The sequence below is a fragment of the Antechinus flavipes genome, chromosome 1 (genome assembly GCF_016432865.1).
Source record: "Antechinus flavipes isolate AdamAnt ecotype Samford, QLD, Australia chromosome 1, AdamAnt_v2, whole genome shotgun sequence".
In the NCBI taxonomy this organism is placed as follows: domain Eukaryota; kingdom Metazoa; phylum Chordata; class Mammalia; order Dasyuromorphia; family Dasyuridae; genus Antechinus; species Antechinus flavipes.
Genome location: NC_067398.1, coordinates 22,038,256 through 22,059,031, shown reverse-complemented (window position 1 = coordinate 22,059,031; position 20,776 = coordinate 22,038,256). Strand labels below are relative to the sequence as shown.

General features: G+C 37.7%; 1 protein-coding gene across 1 annotated transcript in view; it reads left to right on the top strand.

The window, feature by feature from the left end:
* Window positions 1-20,776, top strand: part of CADPS (calcium dependent secretion activator) — a 542,165-nt gene that overhangs the window by 384,780 nt on the left and 136,609 nt on the right. Inside the window, 3 exon segments of the mRNA XM_051980071.1 lie at window positions 14,874-14,975; window positions 18,317-18,380; window positions 19,244-19,367. Of these exon segments, the coding sequence (XP_051836031.1) occupies window positions 14,874-14,975; window positions 18,317-18,380; window positions 19,244-19,367 (290 nt within the window).

Genomic DNA, 20,776 nt, shown 5'->3' with positions numbered 1-20,776 from the left:
AGCGTTTATTGCGTCAGTGTTCTTTGGATCCAAATTATTATTGGGATTGAAAAATTTTTTCTCATTTACATTATTATTTAACATTTCATGAATGCCAGCACTGTGACACGCATATGGGCTGTGTGGAATAGCAGTACATTGTATCGGCAATTAACAGATCCATAATGCCAGCTGCCCTGATCCAACATGAGTTCCAGATATTAATGAGTCTATAAGCATATGGGGGAGGGCTAGAATTCTAAAAATTTGTGAAAAGATGTCCAAGGGTAGCAAGTCTCCAGGAGGTAAGTATGGGGGTAAGATACTACCCTGGGTGCAGGAGGGGGGGAGGGGGAAGATTATATCTTTCAATGCAAAAATATTGAGGTAAATGCAGCATATTTTTCCTATATAGCCACCTGGAAGAAAAGCTTTCAGAGATGATAACAAAAGATGAAAAGATACAAAAAGATAAATGCTATATGGATTGCCAGCCACATGGAAACTTTCAGTTTGGGACCACCTTAAACTTTAACTAAGATGTCACTTTCCTATATCAGAATGACTTGAGTCACTCTGTTATACCCAGGATAGTAGATCAGATCTCAAACCCTTCTCAAAAACATAGTATACATTCTAGAATATTAATGCCCTACATATCATAGGCTCTTAAGAGATGTTGCTGAGCAGATTTGAAAGAATACAGACTTTCTGGACATATAAATTTTTAATAGGTGGGTCAAGGCCAATTTTCAACTTTTGCATAATGAGCCAGTATTCACTCAATTTACTCAGTGCTGTAAGTTAGTAAGACTCCTGAGAAGGATTCCTGAGTTTAGCGTAGAGTTCTTAGACTGTTAAATGAATATTTTACTAGCAGCAACTACCCTCCACCATTAGGATATCCTTTCTGGAGCAAAACAGTTGTTAGAGGAATGATACTTTTTACCTTTTACCTTTCATGGAAAATCAAATATGAAGCAAATTTAAATCTACTTAACTAGAGTCAATCCCCACAAATGATAGAAATTCAATGGCTGGAGGATGTCAGAATGCAAATATTCAGGATTTCCTATTGCACAAAGGCAATATACAATATGATTGGAGAAGGGATTTATGTGCATTACAGTTAGCATTTCTGCAAATGAAGGAATACCTAAAATGGCCTCCCAGAACCTCCCAAAATTACATTATTATAAAGCAGGGATTTTCACCATGAGTCACATATAGTTCTATAAGTTAATAGATGCTAGCAAGAGATATAGAGAATATTTGGTAAATGGCAATAACCTATTGAAATTAATGAATCTCTTCCATTTATTAGGTGCATATGAACAGAATTTGTCTTTTTATAATTAATGTTTTACTTTTTTATTCATAGAAGAAAAGTCTAGAATTCCTTTGCTTTCATATTGGATAGCCAAAGCCAAAAAGACCCCTCTAAAATGTTGTGAACCTTTTAACTAGATGCAGGCTTCTTGAGAGCAAAAACTATTGCTTTTGGGGCTTTGTATCTTTACTATCTCATTCCTAGCATATATAGTACAAGGTACTTGGCAAAGTAGTCATTGATCCTCTGTTTGGAGATGTCTAGGATTTGAAAACTTTTGGAGATTTTGTTATCTCATAAGCAGCCCATTTCATTTCTAAATAATGCAAAATGATAGGAAGTGTTTCTTGAGATCTACCTAAATTTGTCTCATTTTAGTTTCTATCTGTTGCTTCTTTTTCAATTCTCTGGAACTAAAAAAAAATAAGTCTCAGTTTCCTCATCTGTAAAATGAAGGTGGCAATAGTACCAACCTTACAGGATTATTTAAAGAATCAAATGAGTTTTTACATATACATAGAGACAGGAAAAAAAGAGAGGAAGCACTTTATGAACCTTAAAGAGCAATATACATGCTACCATTATTGTCTTAGTATTATTCAATCTCATCCCTTTTCCACCTGACAGTCTTTTCCTTAGTTTTTGTCTCCCATGAGTGTTCTTCCTGGCCAATGTTCCTAATTTCTTTGGCTGATTCTCACACAGCAGGGACTTAGAGTCTTTCACCATCCTTCCTCTCCTTGTGCAGATGCTTTCCAATTAATTGATATGCTTTCTAAACTGAACATAATTCTACAGATAAAATTTGACCAAGACAATAAGACCATTGCTTTCTTTTGGGATGAAACAGAAGAGGTAGTTAGATGGGACAGAGGATAGAGCTCTCAGCCTGGAGTCAAGAAGACCTGAATTCAAAACTGATCTCAGATGTTTACTAGTTATATGACAAGTCCTTCCTTTGTATTCCTAACACTTAGCACTCTACCTGCCACATAGTGTTTAATAAATATTTGTTGACTTATCACTTATTCCTATTAAATTATTATTAGATTTGTTCATTTTTCTTGACACCACTCCTTCATTATGAAAACTTAAAAAAAATTCTGTGTATTATCAATCGTTTTCATCACCAGCTTCAACTGGTTTTGAGCTATATTGCTCCTTCCACTTTTTGCTACATGGAAGTCATTCACTTTCCTCCTTATCATCTTCTATTCACATATTGCTGAAATCCAAATTGGATCGTGAATCTTTTTAGATTCTCACTCATATACAGGGTGTTAACTATCCCTTGCCATCTGCAAATTTGATAAGGATGCCATACATATCTTTATCCAAGTCATTGGTTAAAAAAAATTATTTACAATAGAAAGCTAATCACGGATCTCAGAGGCACTCCACTGGAGACCTGTTTTTAAATTGATGTAGAACCTCCAAGGACTTTTCTTTTGGTCTGACCTTTCAACCATTTCTAGAGATATCTAATTGTATTCTTATCTAGCTCCTATCTCTCCTTCGTTGCCATAAATAGCATAGGTTACTTTATCGAATGTTTTACTAAAACCTAAGTAATTTGTACTCACAGCATTCTCCTGATCTAACTTTTGAGAAATTTTGTGGGGGAAAAAGGCAGAAGTCATTCTCACATGACCTGATCTTGATGGTTATTTGTAATCAATAGATAATCACTAGATATCTTTTAATGAATATCAAGCTAACCAACACATAGGGTCGAAGATGTCATTCTCATTGTTTTCAAAAATCAGGACACTTGCCCTTTTCTCATCAAAAGGATACTGTCTCCATTCACCGCTATCTCCTCTGACAGTCGATCAGGAATGATAGCTACAAGTTCCTTGACAACAGACAACATAGTTCATCTGGGCCAAGTAACTTAAATTCACTGAATGAAACTTGCAATTTCTTTACTTAGGCTGAGTATCAATACTGTTTTAGCCATCTTTGAGATGTTCTTTCCAAGGACAATTTTTTTGGCAGAAGAAAGAGGAGCAAAATAGAAAGTGAGGAACTTAGCTTTCTCTCTATTTACATTATCATTGATTTATCCCTCCATCATGCAATAGCACTAGCCCTTCCTTGACATCACTCCCTCATCATCATAGCTTTAAAAAAAAAAAAAAGAAAAGAAACTCCTGTATTTTATCAATCTTTTTTTCCTCACCAGTTTCATATGGTTTTGAGCTATATTGCTCCTCCCACTACTATTAAAGGATGTTGCTACATCAAAATTATTCACTTTCCTCATCATCTTCTCGTCCTCTCATCATGTCATCATATCTTCCTATCATCTTCACATATTGATGAAATCCAAATTGGTTCATGAATACTCTGTGCATGACATTAGCTTTTTCAGAAAACTACCATTTTTCCTCCTTTTGGAGATAATTTCTCTTTGTATCCTTGAATATATAAAAGAAGGGAAAAAGGATCAGTCAGGTGGCAAAACTAGGTGATTGAAAGGTTGGCCATACCACTGCCAGTTTAGAGAAATCTGAAAGAGGAGAAAGTTTGAAGGGAAAGATAAGCCCTTTTGAATATGTTGATTTGGAGATGTCTACAGCATAGTCAGTTTGAAAATTCCTATAATTTTCCTGGCGATGTGATACTAAAGTTCATTGGAGACATTAAGGTCGAATAGAGAAAGAGGGGACATTTTAGGGGTAAGAGAAAATATGAAACATGGCATATAGTTGGGAATATACCAGTGTTGTGATCAGAAGACAGAAAGCAGACAAGATTTAGCTTGAACTTGTATGCCTCAAGGAATAGGATGAAATAAAACTTAAAAGAAAAGATAAAGGCAGATAGTGGAAAGTCTTAGAAAAACATTCAAAAAAATATTGAACTTGACTCATTGGACCATAAGGAGATAGATTCCTCATGGGGCTGGAACTTCCTCTAAAAATTATTTTGTATTCATTTTACACTAATCTTATGCATATATATATATATGTGTATATATATATATATATATATATATATATATATATATACTTGCCTTTGCTTAGTATATGAGCTTCTTGAAGATAAAGATCATAAATATATGCATTTATACAGATACAAGTTTATATACATCTACATTATATACATCCATATATAGGTACACACACACACACACACACACATACACACACACACACATTTCTGACATTGTACTGGGGCAATATTGAAAAATTAGGATCTCAGTGACATGAAAATAGATTTTCAGCTGTCCCACATATTTGAGTAGCAGCAGAAGGTAAAAATCTTATATTGTTATTTAATTGATTTATTCTAGAAAATAGTCTTCATTCTGGACAAAATCAATCATCTTTCCATAACTGTCCAAAAATAAAGACTTTTTTACCCTTCGGCTTTCCTTTTATAAAGTAAACAGTAAAGGGTATAAATATCAGTTATTCTAAGGGGGGAAAATGTCTCTAAGAACATATATTTTCATTGATTCTACTAATAACCTATCAGTGTCCCATAGTACTCCCCTATCAGCATTGAATATCCTATTGACTTTTACTAAGACCTTGATGCCTATATAAAGAAGATATATCTTTATGGGTTGCTAACTTTTCTTTATTTTTTTTAATATGTAAGGGAGCGGGGGTTTCCAATGAGTGATTGCTTTGATTTTTGGAACACCTGCTATTCATGGAAATTCACCTCTATCAATGCAGAATAATAACACATCTGTAATTCGTGTGGTTTTAGAAAGTTGTCTGGAAAACTGATGAGTTGAATTACTTGTCTATGGTCACTAAATCAGTAAGTGTTAGAAGCTATGCTATGATATCCTCTTATATCCAACAGGAATCCTTGATTGTATGTCTTGGTATATGGAATAATTAACTGTTAAGTGATGAAAATACTGAATTAGTCATTTAAAAATATTTATTAAGCACCTACTATATGCCAAGTACTCTACTTGATATTTCAATATGCAAAGACAAAATTAAAACAATCCCAGATCTCAAAGAGATGACACTTGAGGGAGAGAGTGAGGTAGGGAGAGCAAAATGGAAGTGGGGAGAAGGAGGAAGAACATGAAGTACAATAGCAAATGAGGACCAGGGAAGTCACTAAGAACAAAATTACTTTTTCTATTTCTCTGGAGTTTCACTAAGTTACTTTTTTTCATAATCATCATATGAAGTATAGATAGTAAAAATATTATTATCAGCCTTTTACAGATGAAGAAATTAAACCCTGAGAAAGTTAAATAATTACTATGGTCATACAGTTAAGTGTCTGAGGCAGGATTTGAACCCAGGACTACTGGGTCCCAGTAGTCCTGGATATTACTGTCCAACATAGCAGTATTCTTTCTGCTAGACCAGCTTGTCCCCTGGAGAAATATGGTAATGTCAAAGGTGCTGTCTTCAAGCAGCTAGATCGTATGTCATCCACTCATACAAACTCTACAGTCTTGCTTTATATGATATTCTCTAAGAAAAATCACTTTGATATATTGGTTTTAGCAGCCTACCCAAGCCCCAGGACATTGGGGCATAATTAAAAAAAGGGCAGGAGAAAGGGGAGGGAAGTGGGCTTTTTAGGAGGAAAGAGTGGCCAAGGATCCTGGGTCCTAATTATAATTTATAATTAATTCAGACATTTGTAGAAGGCATTTAAATGAGATGAAGGAAATGTGTCTCCAGAAGAGAAAAACAGATATTTTTTCTATTATTACTTAGAATTATATTGGAAAGGAAAAAGGAAAGGAAAGGGAAAGGAAAGGGAAAGGGAAAGGGAAAGGGAGAAGGGAAAGGAAGAGGGAAAGGAAAAGTATACTAGGCTCAGATTTAACTTAGAAGAATCATTCTAAACATTTAAGGAGAATAACTTACAGTAGAGTTTGGAAGGATTTCATCTTTTTGTTCTGAAGTATGTGTTCATTTATATATTTGTTTGCTTTTTTTTAAGTTGGTGATTAGGAAGTCATTTGCTCTAAATGTGCTAATCAAGAGCTGTCCAAAAGTCAGTGACTGTCTTGATCAAAGCCCTCCTGCACTTTAAAACATGATCCACTCATTTTTATGGCAAGAATAATATGATTGTGCATAAGGCTTGTCCTCATACTACTTTTGAGGATATTTATATTTATAGTGCTATCTACATTAATACAACCATTGGGAATGAAGGGAATGGGGAAGAAAAAAAAGATGGAGAAAGAAAAAGTAAAGCAGGGAACACGTGGAAGGAAGGAAAAAGAAAGGAATGATATATGGAAGAGGAGGAAGATAGAAAGCAGAGATAAAAGAAAGTAATGGAAAGAATAAGAAGTAGGAGGATTGATGGGAAGGAGTAGAGAAAGAGAAGAAGGGCAGGGGAGAAAGGAAAAGATAAGAGAAAGTGTAAAGGAAAAGAAGGAAATGTGGGGGGGTGGAAGAAAGAAAGATGGAGAGAGAAACAGAAGGAAAGTGGAAGAGAAAGAAGAAAGGAAAGAAGATAGAAAAAAGAAAAGATATGGAAGGAAAAAAAGAATAGATATGTGGAAGAGGAGAAAGAGGAGAGGAAAAAAGGAGAGACATAAAAAGAAAGGGGGAAGGGAAGATGAGAAGAGAAGGAAAAGAAAAGAAGAAGAAAAGAAGAAAAAAGCAAAATAAGTATATTTTGCTTATATACAGAGAACAAGGAAGAATGACAAACAGGTGGGTTTGGCATTAGAAAGGCCAGACTTCCAATCTCATCCTTGTCCCCGCCTAGTTAGATCACCATAGACAAATTGTTTAAGTCCTCTGAGACTGAATCCTCCTCATCTGTAAAAGAAAGGAAATAATAATTTTGATAGTACCTGCCTCAAAGAATTATTGTGAGGACCAAATGAGAAAGCACATGTTAAGCACGTTATAATGGGTTGATTGTCTCCTGTTTTAAAGGCAGTGGGATATTTGGAGATGTGGAATATCCCTTTGCCTTCACTTTGTACATTCTATACTTTCTGTATTTCAATTCTGTACTACTTCACAAAAACAATAAGAATACGTCACATTTATGAGTACTTATAAATTGACTTTCGTGCCCCAAACTTATGAGGAAACTATAGTCCATAGCATAAACACTCATTTTATAGATGGAGGTACAGAAAACACAATGCCCCCCCTCCCAAAAAAAAAACCCACAATCAGTTTTTGGTTTCTAATTAATTTTCTTGTGAAGGCATCGTAGAATCAAATCCAGTGTACATGCAACAGCTTTCCAACTACTGCAGTGAACCATGTTAACAAGGTCATGGAAGTTCCAAAGAAACTTGTCTGCCTCCCTTGAATCTTACCAGAATTAAGGTTCAATAGAGAAACAAGTATGTTTGATAAACCAGACATATTGCACATCAGATTATATTATATTGACATGCCTGAGAAAAAGAAAGAGGGAGAGAGAGAAGGGGGGAGAGAGGGAGAATGGAGAGAGAGAGAGAGAGAGAGAGAGAGAGAGAGAGAGAGAAGAAAGAAAGAGAGAGAGAAGAGAGAGAGAGAAGAGAGAGAGAGAGAAGAGAGAGAGAAGAGAGAGAGAGAAGAGAGAGAAGAGAGGAGAGAGAGAGAGAGAGAGAGAGAGAGAGAGAGAGAGAGAGAGAGAGAGAGAAGAGAGAGAGAGAGAGAGAGAGAGAGAGAGAGAGAGAGAGAGAGAGAGAGAGAGAGAAGAGAGAGGGGAAGGAAGGAGGAAGGAAATGTATATTCTATTATACTGGTTATCAATCCTCTGAACTGTCTTTCCCATGTGAGTTCAGATATCACCATGTAATATTTCACATTCAAAACCAAGGTTTCTAATTATATTGGACTAAAACAAATGATCAACATTAATTAATGGCTCATAACATGCCAGTGATAATAACTTAAGTAACTCAAGAGCTGTGCAGCTGGATTCAGGCTGTTTAATTTAACAAAAAAGAAAGAAAGAAAGAAAAACATACATTGGAAGTATGATTATTTGTGACACGGCTCAAGATGGGAGATTGTGAGGAGAGTGAAGATGACAGAATTGGCGCTAACCACCCTGACAAGGTCTTGAAAAGCAGCCGACATGACATCCTTCTGATCGTGCTGCCGAAAATGTCAGCTTTGTGAAGGACAGTGAGAAAATGGTTTGCCGAAAATCTGAAAGGTGAATTCCAGAGCTGCTCCTCGTGTCAGATGTAATCTAGTCTGCCATGGCCGGAGAGATGAGGGCCCGGCACTGGGGACGGGTCACACTTGGCAGGCCATTACAGTCATCCAAGCCACTCCAAAAATGACTCGAGTTGACCCAGGAATTGTTTTAAATTCCACTTGATCATTGATACTCAGGAGGGAATGGTTGCTCTCCAGTGAGCACTCAGGGAGAATTAGTGTGATATTTCCAGAGGATATCATCCTTTCTTCCTCAGTCCATTGCCACTTCCCAGTCTTAATGAGCACAGAAGTTGCTGCCCCCAAAAACAAAGAAGAGTAAAATTTTTATTGCTAAGCCATATATCTATCGCTTGCCTGACACACAGTAAAGACTTAATAAATGCTCATTGATTGATCGACTGATATCAATGAAAGGCTACTTTAGGTGTCTGTGAAGATGAGGTAGTTTGAAGAATATCATGTTAAGAGCCATTTTTTTCTGAGCTAAAATTTATCCCAGAGAGATAGTTTGGAATAATGGCTAGAGAGCTGGACCAGAAAGAGGAAGGAAAGGCAACAAGACTCTATTAAGTACCTACTGTGTGTCAGGTACCTACTGTGTGTCAAATACTGTGCTAAGTACCTGACACACAGTAGGTACAGATATCTGATTCTAGTTCTGCCTCTGATACCCTGGCTATGTGGCACAAGGCAAGGCATTCAAACTTTCTGTGTCGCCAGGCAACAGGCAAATCTCCAGGACTTTAAGTTTCAGAGTTATTGTGGGTTTTTTGTTCAGTCGTGTCTGAATCTTCTAGATCCCATGGACAAAGGACACGTGCTAAATGCTGGAGATACAAAAAGAGGCAAATGACATTCCATGGATTTTGTTCATAGGGTTTTCTTGCAAAGATACTGGAGTGTTTTGCCATTTCCTTCTCCAGCTCAATTTACACACGAGGAAACTGAGGTAAATAGGATGAAGTGACTTGCCCAGGATCACACAGCTGGTAAGTATCTGGGGCCATATTTGAACTCAGATTTCCCTGACTCCAGATCCAGTGTGCGATCCAGTGCACCATCTAGCTGACCAAAGGCAGACCCTAAACTCAAGGAGTTTACATTCTAATAGAAGTTTCTGTTTAGTTGTACAGGACTCTGCACAAGCCTTTGGACTATTTCATACCAGTGTTATCCATGGGCTTCTCTCAGCAAAGATACTGCAGTTGTTTGCCGTTCCCTTCTCCAGTGGATTAAAGCAAAGAGTGGTTAAGTGACTTGCCCAGCCAGTAAGGATCTGAAGCCACATTTAAACCCAGCTTTTCCTGACTCTAGACCTACCGACAATGGCTCTTCCCTCTCAGAGTAGTTACCAATTTTGTTTTGAGTGGGAGTTTCTTCTTTGAATGGCATTTGCCTTTTTTTTTGGTATCTCCAACATTTAGCACAGTGCCTGGCACATAGTAGGCGCTTATAGAACAGTTATGTACTGATAGATTGGAGCGTTCCTACATTAATGAAATCACAGCTTTATCTTCTACTCCCATTCCCACTCCCGGAAAAGAATCTCACCCTAGGATTCTGGAGTCTTATCTGTCTCTACAATAGCCCCAACATGTGGAGAAAAGCATAAAATAGGGTTCTCTTGGTGGTTATTTAAATGGCCCACAATCCATACACAAGAACAAAAATTCATCCCCTGCTGAGACATCAGAAACAGTATGACTGTTCATCTGACTTCTATCTTGGAGACAGAAAGCTGGAAGGCACCTCAGTGTTCACGGTCGTCCCCTTTTAAGTGGTTTGCTAAGGTCACTTAGCTCATCGCTGACATAGACAAAATTCAGACTCAAGGTTCTCCAAATCTAAGCCCCATGATCCTACATCCCCATACAAACCTTATGTAAATAGAGCTTTGGGGGAGGGGGGCAGAGATTATAGACTTTCCTGCCAAATAGCATTCTGGACACCGACCATTGATCAGATGAGGAAACTGAGTCCCAGAGTGAAGTAATTTGCTCTATATTACCCAGGCAATAGGAGGAACAGAGCCAGGAATCCTTCCTATTTCCTCTGATGCCAAATAGAACATGATTTCCACTCCACCAGGCTGCCTTTCAGGGAATGGATGATTATATAAATATCCTGCTTAGCCTAAGTGCCTCCCACTGTCAGCCTGAGCTCCATAAGTCACTCCTAATCAGGGAAGTGGGACCCTGTACCGAAGCAAGCCTCGCCAGCATGTTAAAGAATCCACCCACCAAATATTTTCTTTTTCTTGAAAATCATTTTGCCGCAACCATGGAAAACAACGCCAATAAAATGTTTAAGTGAAAGTTTGTCTCTGATTCCACAGTGACATTCATCTACACCCACCAACCAGTTTGACCAACCAAGCCACTTTTCTTTTTCTAAAAAATTAATTCAACCAGACCCATTGTTTGAAAGAAATCAGATTCTCTGCTGAATTCGGTCTTCATTAGCATTTATAAGATAGAGGTTCTATCATTCCCTGAGAGTACTGACACAAGATCACTAGGAAATCATCCATTTCCAACCGTCCCTTATCTGAGACTTCACCCCCAGAACTGCTTTATGCTCTTTCTTAAACTGAGGTCAGTCTGCTTGGTTGGATTTTAATATTCTCATAACTGTACTCCAAAATAATGGGCTTCCTTTTTAATCCAATGTATTTTATGAATTTAAAAACATTATGCTGATAAAGGAGCCATAATTTGCACAAGATTGCCAAAGATCTCAGTGATACGGGAGCACTTGAGAAATTCTGCTGTAGGATCTCTCAGGATTCACCCTGGATCTTTTTTTGACCCAGTGATGATCTTCTACCCATTTCCACTGAATCTAAGTGAAAAAGCTATTACCTATAAGATTTTTAGGCAAAGCGCATACACAGAGAGAAGATGGTAGAATACAGAGCCTTAAGTGAGAAAAACCTGAGTTCAAATCTAGCTTAGACAGAGCAAGTCACTTTTTTTATTGTCTGAGGCAAAATTGGGGTTAAGTGACTTGCCCAAGGTCACACAGCCAGGAAGTGTTAAGTGTCTGAGACCAGATTTGAACTCAGGTCCTCCTGACTTCAGGGCTGGTGCTAAGCAAGTCATTTTTCATGTATTTGTATCAGTTTTCTCAACAATAACATGGGGATAATAATGGTACCAACCTCCCAAGGCTGTTGTGAGGATCAGATGAGAAAATATCTGTAAAATGATTAGCACAGTGCTGGAACACAGTAGGCACTCCATCTATGCTAACTATTTTTAATCTGTGTTAGGGGCATTTTTCAAATTGAATGCACCAAGTCTCTATTAAATTGTCAAGTGCCAAGGACTGTGCTAAGCAATGGAAATACAGAACAGAAATGGTGTCTTCCCACTAGGAGCATACATTGCTCTAGTGAAGGAGGAAATGGGGAGAGGGAGTGCATGCAAAGGTAAATAAAGGCAAACTCTATACAAAGTAAATTTAAAATAATTGTAGAGGGATGGGAAAGAGAAATCACTAGCAATGGGAGAGGGAGCCAGGATCAATATAGGCCTAGTGGAAGAGATAGCAGTTGAATTCCTTATTGAAGAAAGCTGAGGATTTACTAGATTTTTAAGGTGGAAGGGGAGAGTTTTCTTCATCAAAGTATAGCCTGGGAAAAGTCATCGAGGTGAAATTCCACGTACTATACAAGGAATGATAAGTAGATTGATTTGGCTCAATAATGTGCAGTTAATTTGAAGAAAAGCAATTCTTATACCAGATTTCTTCTGGGGAGGGGTGTGGCGAAGGGACAAGAAGGATGTCTTATAATTCTTCCTAAACTTGTTTGGAGAATATTTTTTCTTTTCTTTTTTTTTTTTATATAATAGGAAGATACTCAGATAATAGGATAATAGAAAGCTTTCTTTTGAGTGGAAACTGATTAGCTCATTACAGATTAATTCATTGCTAATTATTTAAAATGTCCAGGAATCCCCAAAGACCTCCAAATTAAACAAATTAGCCTGGTTGGAGCTTGACTATACAGGGGTTCTTAACTTAGGATCTGTAATCTTGTGGGTTTTTAAAAATATATTTTGATAACTGAATACTTTCCATTGTAAAGTTATATATTTTATTTTTATGAATTTAATAATATGCCTCTGAGAGATGGTTTGTAGGCTCCATCACAATGCTAAAGGGGACACACACACACACACACACACACACACACACACACACACATACACACACTCATACACAGCTCAGAGCACCTGAGCTAGAAGATCAGGTCATACTTACAACTTCAAGTGCTTTTCTAGCCACATAATTTGGAAATATTCCTAAGATTCTATTTTCATATAGCTTCTTTTTATATCATAGAGGTTTCTTTTCCATTGGTTTATCACCTTCCAAAATATCTGCAGCAAAATGTGCTTCCTATGGAAAATTCCTTATTTGGCTGGAATAACCCCTGCTTATTCAAAAATTTCTCATCACAATAAATCTTTATTTTGACCCTTTCAGCAGCTCCTTGAAACTGCCAACATAGGTTGGATTACAAATTAGAGGAGCTGGATGGATATTTTCTTCTTTCACTGAGTGCCTAGGCTTAGTATTAAGAGCTGCTTCTGATCAATAACATGGAGAGTTTTTTTTGTTTTTTAAAAATAATGACTGAATGATCTTATACATAAGACTAAGGGTCATTGTTTATTACTCTCAATTTCATGTTGTTTTCTTAAAAAAAAAAAAGTGGATCTTCATGTTGAGAATGGAACAAACCAGCCTAAGCATGTCCTACGTATTTTTTAATTATATCACTGTCCCTTAAATCATAAATTGTATTTGACAAGATTTTTCTCTGGCTTGTTCTCCCTTCAGAAACTAAACACTTCAAGTGACTAATCACTTTCCCCCAAATCTTGTGTGTATGTTTATGCCTGCTTGTATGTGTGCCTGTGTTTACAAGCTGTGACTGCCTGTCTCCTCTTCTAAACAAAAGTCGGTTTGATGTCACAGCCGAAGAAGTTGTGGATTGTGAAGAAAACACTGAGAGATTGCAATGGAACGTGTCATATGCATTTGGCCTTGGAAATTCAAGAGTTGTAAATGGAGATTCCATTCTGGAATGAGGAAAAAAAAAATCTCTCATTATACCTGAACTTTATGAATGAAATGACTGATTTCTAGGAGAAATTTGGAGAGATGGTCCTTTTCTAGGATTGGATTGCGATTCTGATGTTGAGTTTTAGCTGACTTTTTCTTTTGAAATTTGGATAGTAAAGGATTTTGCTTTTTGATTTGTTTGTTTTTGGTTGGTTTATTTTGAGAACTTGTGAAGGGAAAGTGCTATTTTTTAATTGGGCATTTTTTAATCGTTAAAAAGAAGTTTCTTTTTAAAAACAAGGTTAACAATTAGCCTTTGACAAAAGATTTGTTTCAAACTTTGCCATTATTTACTAGGTCTTTTGTGTCATCAGCTTTTACCAGTTCAAAAAGTTCTTTTTTAAAAAAAAATACCATTTGTTTGGCCTTAAAATGACTATAATTGCAAATTGGAAAGCGGAGTCCTACTAGGAGTTTCTTGGTAACTCAAAATGTCTTCAAAATCGGTCGGTTTCTAAGATAGAGCATCCCGTGGCCTGAGATGCTGAATCCTTTACTTTGTCTGTTGTTTAAAACGCATTGTATTGGCCCACAAATATGTGGACTCGTTTCATTTCATTTCATTTCCCTTAGAATAATTCTTAAAGAAACAGCATGTACTTTCAATAGATGGAAAATTCCAAAACATTGTCTTTTTTCTTTGCATCTTTAGTACCTAGCACAGTGCCTGGCACAGAGCTGGCACTTGAGAAACACTTGTTGATTGATTTATTGATTTTTAACATGTTGGAGATGGTTGGTGGCTAAGATTAAATTTATCAGCTTATGGATCTATTTTTACATTTGTGAAATAATATTTCACGGGTGCTTTTGAAACCCACGAGCTGTTTTCCACTGAAAAGATAGAGAGGGAGGGAGGGAAGGAGAGAGGAACAGAAAAAAATTAATTTGATCATCTGTAATTGCAGATTGAAAATTGAGCCTTTTTAAAAGCTGTTAGCACAGAGCTCGACATGAAGCCTGTCGCTTTGGGTTCTGTAATATGCGTGTGAATGTGTCACCCAGTAACCTGGAAGCACTGTGTCATCTGCCAACATCTGTACATGAATGGGAATTTCTCACAGTATTATTCACTAACACTAGGCTCAAGTCGACAAAAGGGTGACTGACAAATACTGGAACGAAGGAATATCATAGACCCAATAGATGCCCGTGTGCTTTTCTGTAAGGCGGGCTGGTCATTTAAGGAAACCCTGGCCTTTCAGAAGCTACAGTTTCTTCCTCCCATGGGCTTGATTTAACAAAGTCAAATTGGGAGTCTTGCAATGTTTGTTCATGGCCTGCATTTGTTTGTTTTTTTCCTCCAGGCCTGATGGAATAGGAACTGTGACAGTTGAAGAAAAAGAGCGCTTTGAAGAAATCAAAGAGAGACTCCGAGTTCTTCTGGAAAATCAAATCACACATTTTAGGTAAAGCATTACATTTGTGACAGAGGGGAAGAAAAGGATTTTGTGACATTCCTTGTGTGACCTTGGACAAGTCAAATAACCTCTTAAGCTCTCTGATCCTCACTTTTCTTATGTGTCAGAGGAAGAGATTGGATTTGGTGGCCTCTGAAGTCACTTTCAGCTCTAGTTCCTATAATTCCGTCAGGATGCTAGGTCCCAGAACAGTTCGTTGATTAGAGATGTATTATTGGTTGGGCAAAGACAATCATCCTATAATGCTGTAAAGAGTAATCAGGAAACAGAGCAGAATGAAAGCAGGATTATTACCAACTCCAGGTCATATGTTCTCAAATGCCTATCAGATTCATAGCAATTGAATGGCCAACTCTTTTATTCTCTAGGCTCCCTTGATTCAATAGTTCCTGATGTTCAGGCATTTCAGTTGTGGCTGACTGTGCTTTGCCATCTCCTTCTCTGGCTTACAAATGAGGAAACTGAGGCAAACAGGGTCAAGTGACTTGCCCACAGTCATATAATTAGTAAGTGTTTGAGCCCAAATTTGAACTCAAGAAGAGTTTTCCAGCACTCCTATCCACTACAGTGCCACCTAGCTTTCCTTAGGTGAATTACTTATCAACAATCAAATTGTCATCTCACTCTAAAGAGTCCACTTAATTCAATTTACTGCAACAAGAATTGTATTAACTTCCGCTTCATACCAGGCACTGTGCTAGGCACAGAAGATAGGAAGACAAAAATCAAACAGTCAAATGCTGTCCTCTGAGAATGCACATTCTCCCAAGCAAAAATAAATCAAAACAAAAGTCCAAACAAAAACACAGAAAATTTCTGGGGGAAGAGCTAAGTACTGATGGAATCAAGAAAGAATTTTTGATGGAGGTGGCCCTTGAGTAGATTCTTGAGAGAAGCAAAGCATTCTGGGAGGTGGAAGTGGAAAGGAACTGCATCCCAAGCACAGGGTCTGTACAAAAGCTTGGAGACGGGAGACTGAATATCTTGTAAAAGGAACCGCAAGTCATTTCACTTTGAACAGAGAGTACATGGGCAAGATTAAGACAGAATCAGCCAGGAAATATTACTTGTAGCCAAATTGTGAAGGGCTCAAAATATCAAATGGAGTAGTTTTCATTTTATCTTCAAGGCAATAGAAATGAATAAAGCTTCTAAAATAGAGAAGCAATGTAGACTCTCCCTTTAAGAAAATCATTTTGAGAAGCCATGTGGAAATTGAATTGGAGAGAGGAGAAACTGGGTGCAGGGAAGTCATTGTAATAGTTCAGGCAAGAAAAGTCCCAAACTAGGCTGATGAAAGGTAGGGAATGGGGAAAGAGAGCAAATGTGAGAAAGTTGCCAGTGTATGATGTTTTAAAAAAGATTTAACGCACAAAAATTATTTGCAAATGATGGCAGTTCTTCATTTTGCTTGATGTGAGGAAACTACTTGAAATCTGTAAAGGAGAATTGCATTTATCCCCATGATGGTTTTCCCTCTCCCCATCCAGAAATATGTCTCCCTATTCAGGAACAAACAGCAGACAGAATAATTATGTGGCTAGGCAAGTTCAAGGAGAAGATTAGAGCTATACCTGTCTAAACAACTTGTAGGTTTTCCCTAGTTCATAAAATAGTCAGCTAATCCAGCTTTCTTACAAATGGAAATGCAACACTAGACTGTCAGTGCATAGGCTGCTCCCTTATAGAAAATAAGTGTTCCAGAATATACTGAATGCTGCAGTATATGTTTCAGAATATTGGGCTCCTAGAGAGTCGATTATTGTGCTAGTGCACCAAAAGGCACTTGATGGACTGAAAGTCACTGGAGTTTCTAAAAGTGCCTGATTTGCACCCAGAAAGCACAGCATTAGCCAACATTTATTGAGCACCAGCTATGTTTAGGACACAGTGCTAGAAGCAAAGAACCAAATGTCAAGTGAATTAGAGGAAAATACCTAAAAGATAGGCTCCATCATACTCTATGAGTTTCCTTAAGACTCATCCCATCTTCTCCATGAATCCTTTAGGAAGTTTCTAAGGATCCCCAGGCTGGATATGATACCAGACACTGCAGGCCCTTCTCGAACTAAATTGCCAAGCGTTCCAACTCTACTGCAAACAGCACAGCTTGATTGGGCTGGCCACATTGTTCAGTGCCAGACATGCACTCACCAAAAAGATTATTTTATGGAGAACTCACACATGGCAAGCGCTCACAAGATGGTCAGAAAAAAAGTAGAATTAAAGTAGCTCCAAAAAAAAAAAAAAAAAGTAAGATGCAAATAGTTAGAGAATATGTTCATAAGGACTATTTGTGTCTGACCCATGACAGAGCATTCTGAGCTCATTTTGGATTGATCAGCCACAGTCAGACACGCTAACTTGGCTCTAACATAGTGATGTCATTTGGATCCTCCTTAAGAATGAAGGACAACACCTAGTAACTCTTCTAGCTATTAGGGGTCTCTCCTGTCTCAAATAAGCTTTTGCCTACTTTTTAGTTTACAAGTTCTTTACACTAGTGGAATGGAAGCTCATGGAGAGCAATGGTTGTTTTCATGTTTGCTTTTGTCTCGGTATCCCCATTTGCCAGCACAGTTTCTTGACCAGAGTAGAAATTCTGTAGATCTGGGTTGATGTTATTCTTGAGCATGCATCTCTATTGTTTTCACATAAGATATGGCACAGTGGATAAACGGCTGGGCATGGAGCCAGGGAGAACTTCCTGAGTTCAAATCTGGACTCAGACATTTTGTAACTGGACAAAGTCACTTTACTCTGTTTGCCTCAGCTTCCTCCATTATAAAATGAGCTGGAAAAGGAAATGACATACCATTCCCATATCTCTGCCAAAAAACAAACAAACAAACAAAAAACCCAAAAATCCTGAATTGGGTCACAAAAAGTTGGATATTCCTGAAAGGACTAATCACTACCACCACCAACAATAAGTTAGCCAAAGTCAACAATGGCTGGAGGGTTCAACAAATACCTCCCTTTGCCAATACTTAGTAACCAATGCATGAGATCTTCCCTAAACTAACAAATGATTATCCTTTCACCATGGAAGCATAAAACAAACCTTGTTTAATTTACTGATTATTTCCTGCTTCAGACAAGTCTGCCAGTCAGCCTTCAGTCATTACACACACACACACACACACACACACACACACACACACACACATCCTGTGTGATTCAGTATTAACATAACATAATGTGACAGATTAAAGCATTTTCAGCGCCTCTGAAGGAGTTGCTATAGGAATCAAGTTGTAGGACTCTCATATCTTGGTGCTAATTATCACATGTATTTGTGCTGCCTAAAGAATCTATGTCTCTTTCAGGTATTGCTTTCCATTTGGCCGACCCGAAGGCGCGTTAAAAGCTACACTCTCTCTTTTGGAAAGGGTAAGAGTGAAAGTTCAAAGCAGGTTGGAAATCTAAGGTACAGGAGTCTCATTGTAATAGAGTATTCTTGTCAAATGATTTTATTTATGAGCTGAATGCTGTCTAGATTATACCAAGCATCTGGATGAAAACTAAAAAACAGCCCCAATTCCAGATGCTGTAACAACAAAATCTCAAACATCTGGGTATCCTCTTTTTTTTTTTTCCCATTCAAGTTTGCATACATATGATTAACATTAGTCTTAATCTAAATTTGAACAAAATAATGATTTCTTGATGGAATTTTTTTTCCTGTATATGAATGGACTTTTGCCATCTTATTTATGCATGGTAGTAATATTTTAAAAAGAATTCTAGGGTCTACTTTGTAAATGACTATGGAAAATAAATTGTGTGTCTTTCCATGGAAACTTTTTAAAGCTTCTATAGATCTGCAGTCTCATCAGTGTGGTTTCTCAGTCCATTCCATTGTGCAGATCACACTCCATGCATGCCTCCTCATCCTGGTATATTTTTACCCTTCTCCGCCCATAATTCTTCACTAGGTGAGATATTTGAGTTTTAGGAGCCCTCCTACTCTAGACGTTTACAATCCTAGGGCAGCCAGACCTTGGGCTGTCCATCTGTTATCTCTTATTCTTACATTAAGAATTCACCTCTTTTCCTGGTCACACATTTCCTGGATTCATCGAGTATTCTGCCACTTTTTATACCCAAGTCATTCTCTATCATGGGAACACTCAAAATGGAATCAAGCTATGACCATGCCCACTGAGCTCCAATTCCCAATTTTCTTTTAGAAATGTGATTCATTAATGCATGTGAATTCCCTTCTTGCTCCTCTTTTCTTTTTCCATCTGAAGGTTTTGATGAAAGACATTGTTACCCCAGTGCCACAAGAGGAGGTAAAAATGGTCATCCGTAAATGCTTAGAGCAAGCTGCGTTAGTCAACTATACTCGTCTCTCAGAATATGCCAAAATTGAAGGTAAGGTTACCTTCTGTCACCAGTTTCAGACTAAAATTTTGTTATGTTCTCTTGGGAAAATTTCTGACTTCTGGGTAGTTAATTCGATGCACACTTGCACACACACACACACACACACACACACACACACACACACTCCAAAACAAACAAAAAAACCCACATTTATCAAGCACTTACTAAGTGCAAGTGATGGATGCCCTGGAGTAGGAAGACTAAGACAAAAATGCAAAACAATCCCTGCCTTCAAAGAGCTTACATTTTCCTGGGATAAGAAGAGGTGGGTGGGTGGGTGTGGGAAGGAGCTAAGACATATAAATAGATAAATAAGTAATGAGATAATCTGAGATTTTCAAAAATAAAAGTGTTCTAAGAACCCAACTGAACATATCAAATTGAAAACTAAACTCACCTGAAGAATGACATGATGCTTGGTGGTAGTTGAATAAAAGATCAAAAGCCTCAAGTTCAAAAGGGGGGTGGGGGAGAGATGGAATTAACAGAAAACATGAGACTAATAAAGTCTCTTCTAAGGCTGGGTGTGTTTGGCATCAAATATCTTCCCTGTACTGCAACATTTAGGATCTGCAACCTTTGTTACCCAAAAGAGTAGAGCGGGTGACCAGATGGCCACCAGTAGCGTCCAAGAAATGGATGAATGAAAGAGGCAATATCTCAACTCTGTTTTCACTATTTCTCATCCCTTGAAAGTATCTTCCTCTTGTTGGTGTTTCTAAATATATATTTTTTAAATATGATGACGGTAGATGATCTAGTTCTCATATGATCCTGGGGTTACATCAGACCTCATTCACACTTGGCTTCCCAATCCTTGGGTGTGGAGACCACGAGACCTTTAAAGTCATTGAGAAATAACCAATACTGACAGTCTGATCATCCCTTTAAGTAGATCTGCTCTGTGGAGCTACGGTTCTCTGGGCGGGGTGGGGAGGCTCCCAGTCTAAAAGGTATCACTAACTTTTCATTGTTACCTTGTCGGCTGCTAGAGGGAGATTTGAAAAAGCCCAGCCAGCTTGATGGATGTGTAAGTGTATCAATGTGGAAGCTCTGTGTGCAAAACTCAATGTGCATTCTGGACTCAGATTTTTTTTTTCTCACACGTGGCAACTGACTAAAGCAAGCAAACCCACATTGTTTGCTTTTGGGACTTAAAAAGTAATGATAATAATAACTGACCAACCTGCTGCCAGAGTCCTTGTTTTCCTTAGAGAATTAGGTAAAGATTGTGTCAAATTTTCAATGTTCCGTACATTACATGTCCTCCCTTTTTTCAATTTTGTCTGTCTGACAATGCAAATTGTGTACCAGTGGTAATGAATTCATTGTTATGCATCCAGTGAGAAACACTTAAGAATTGGGCACTAAAAGGATGTTTATCAACTCTTGACTTG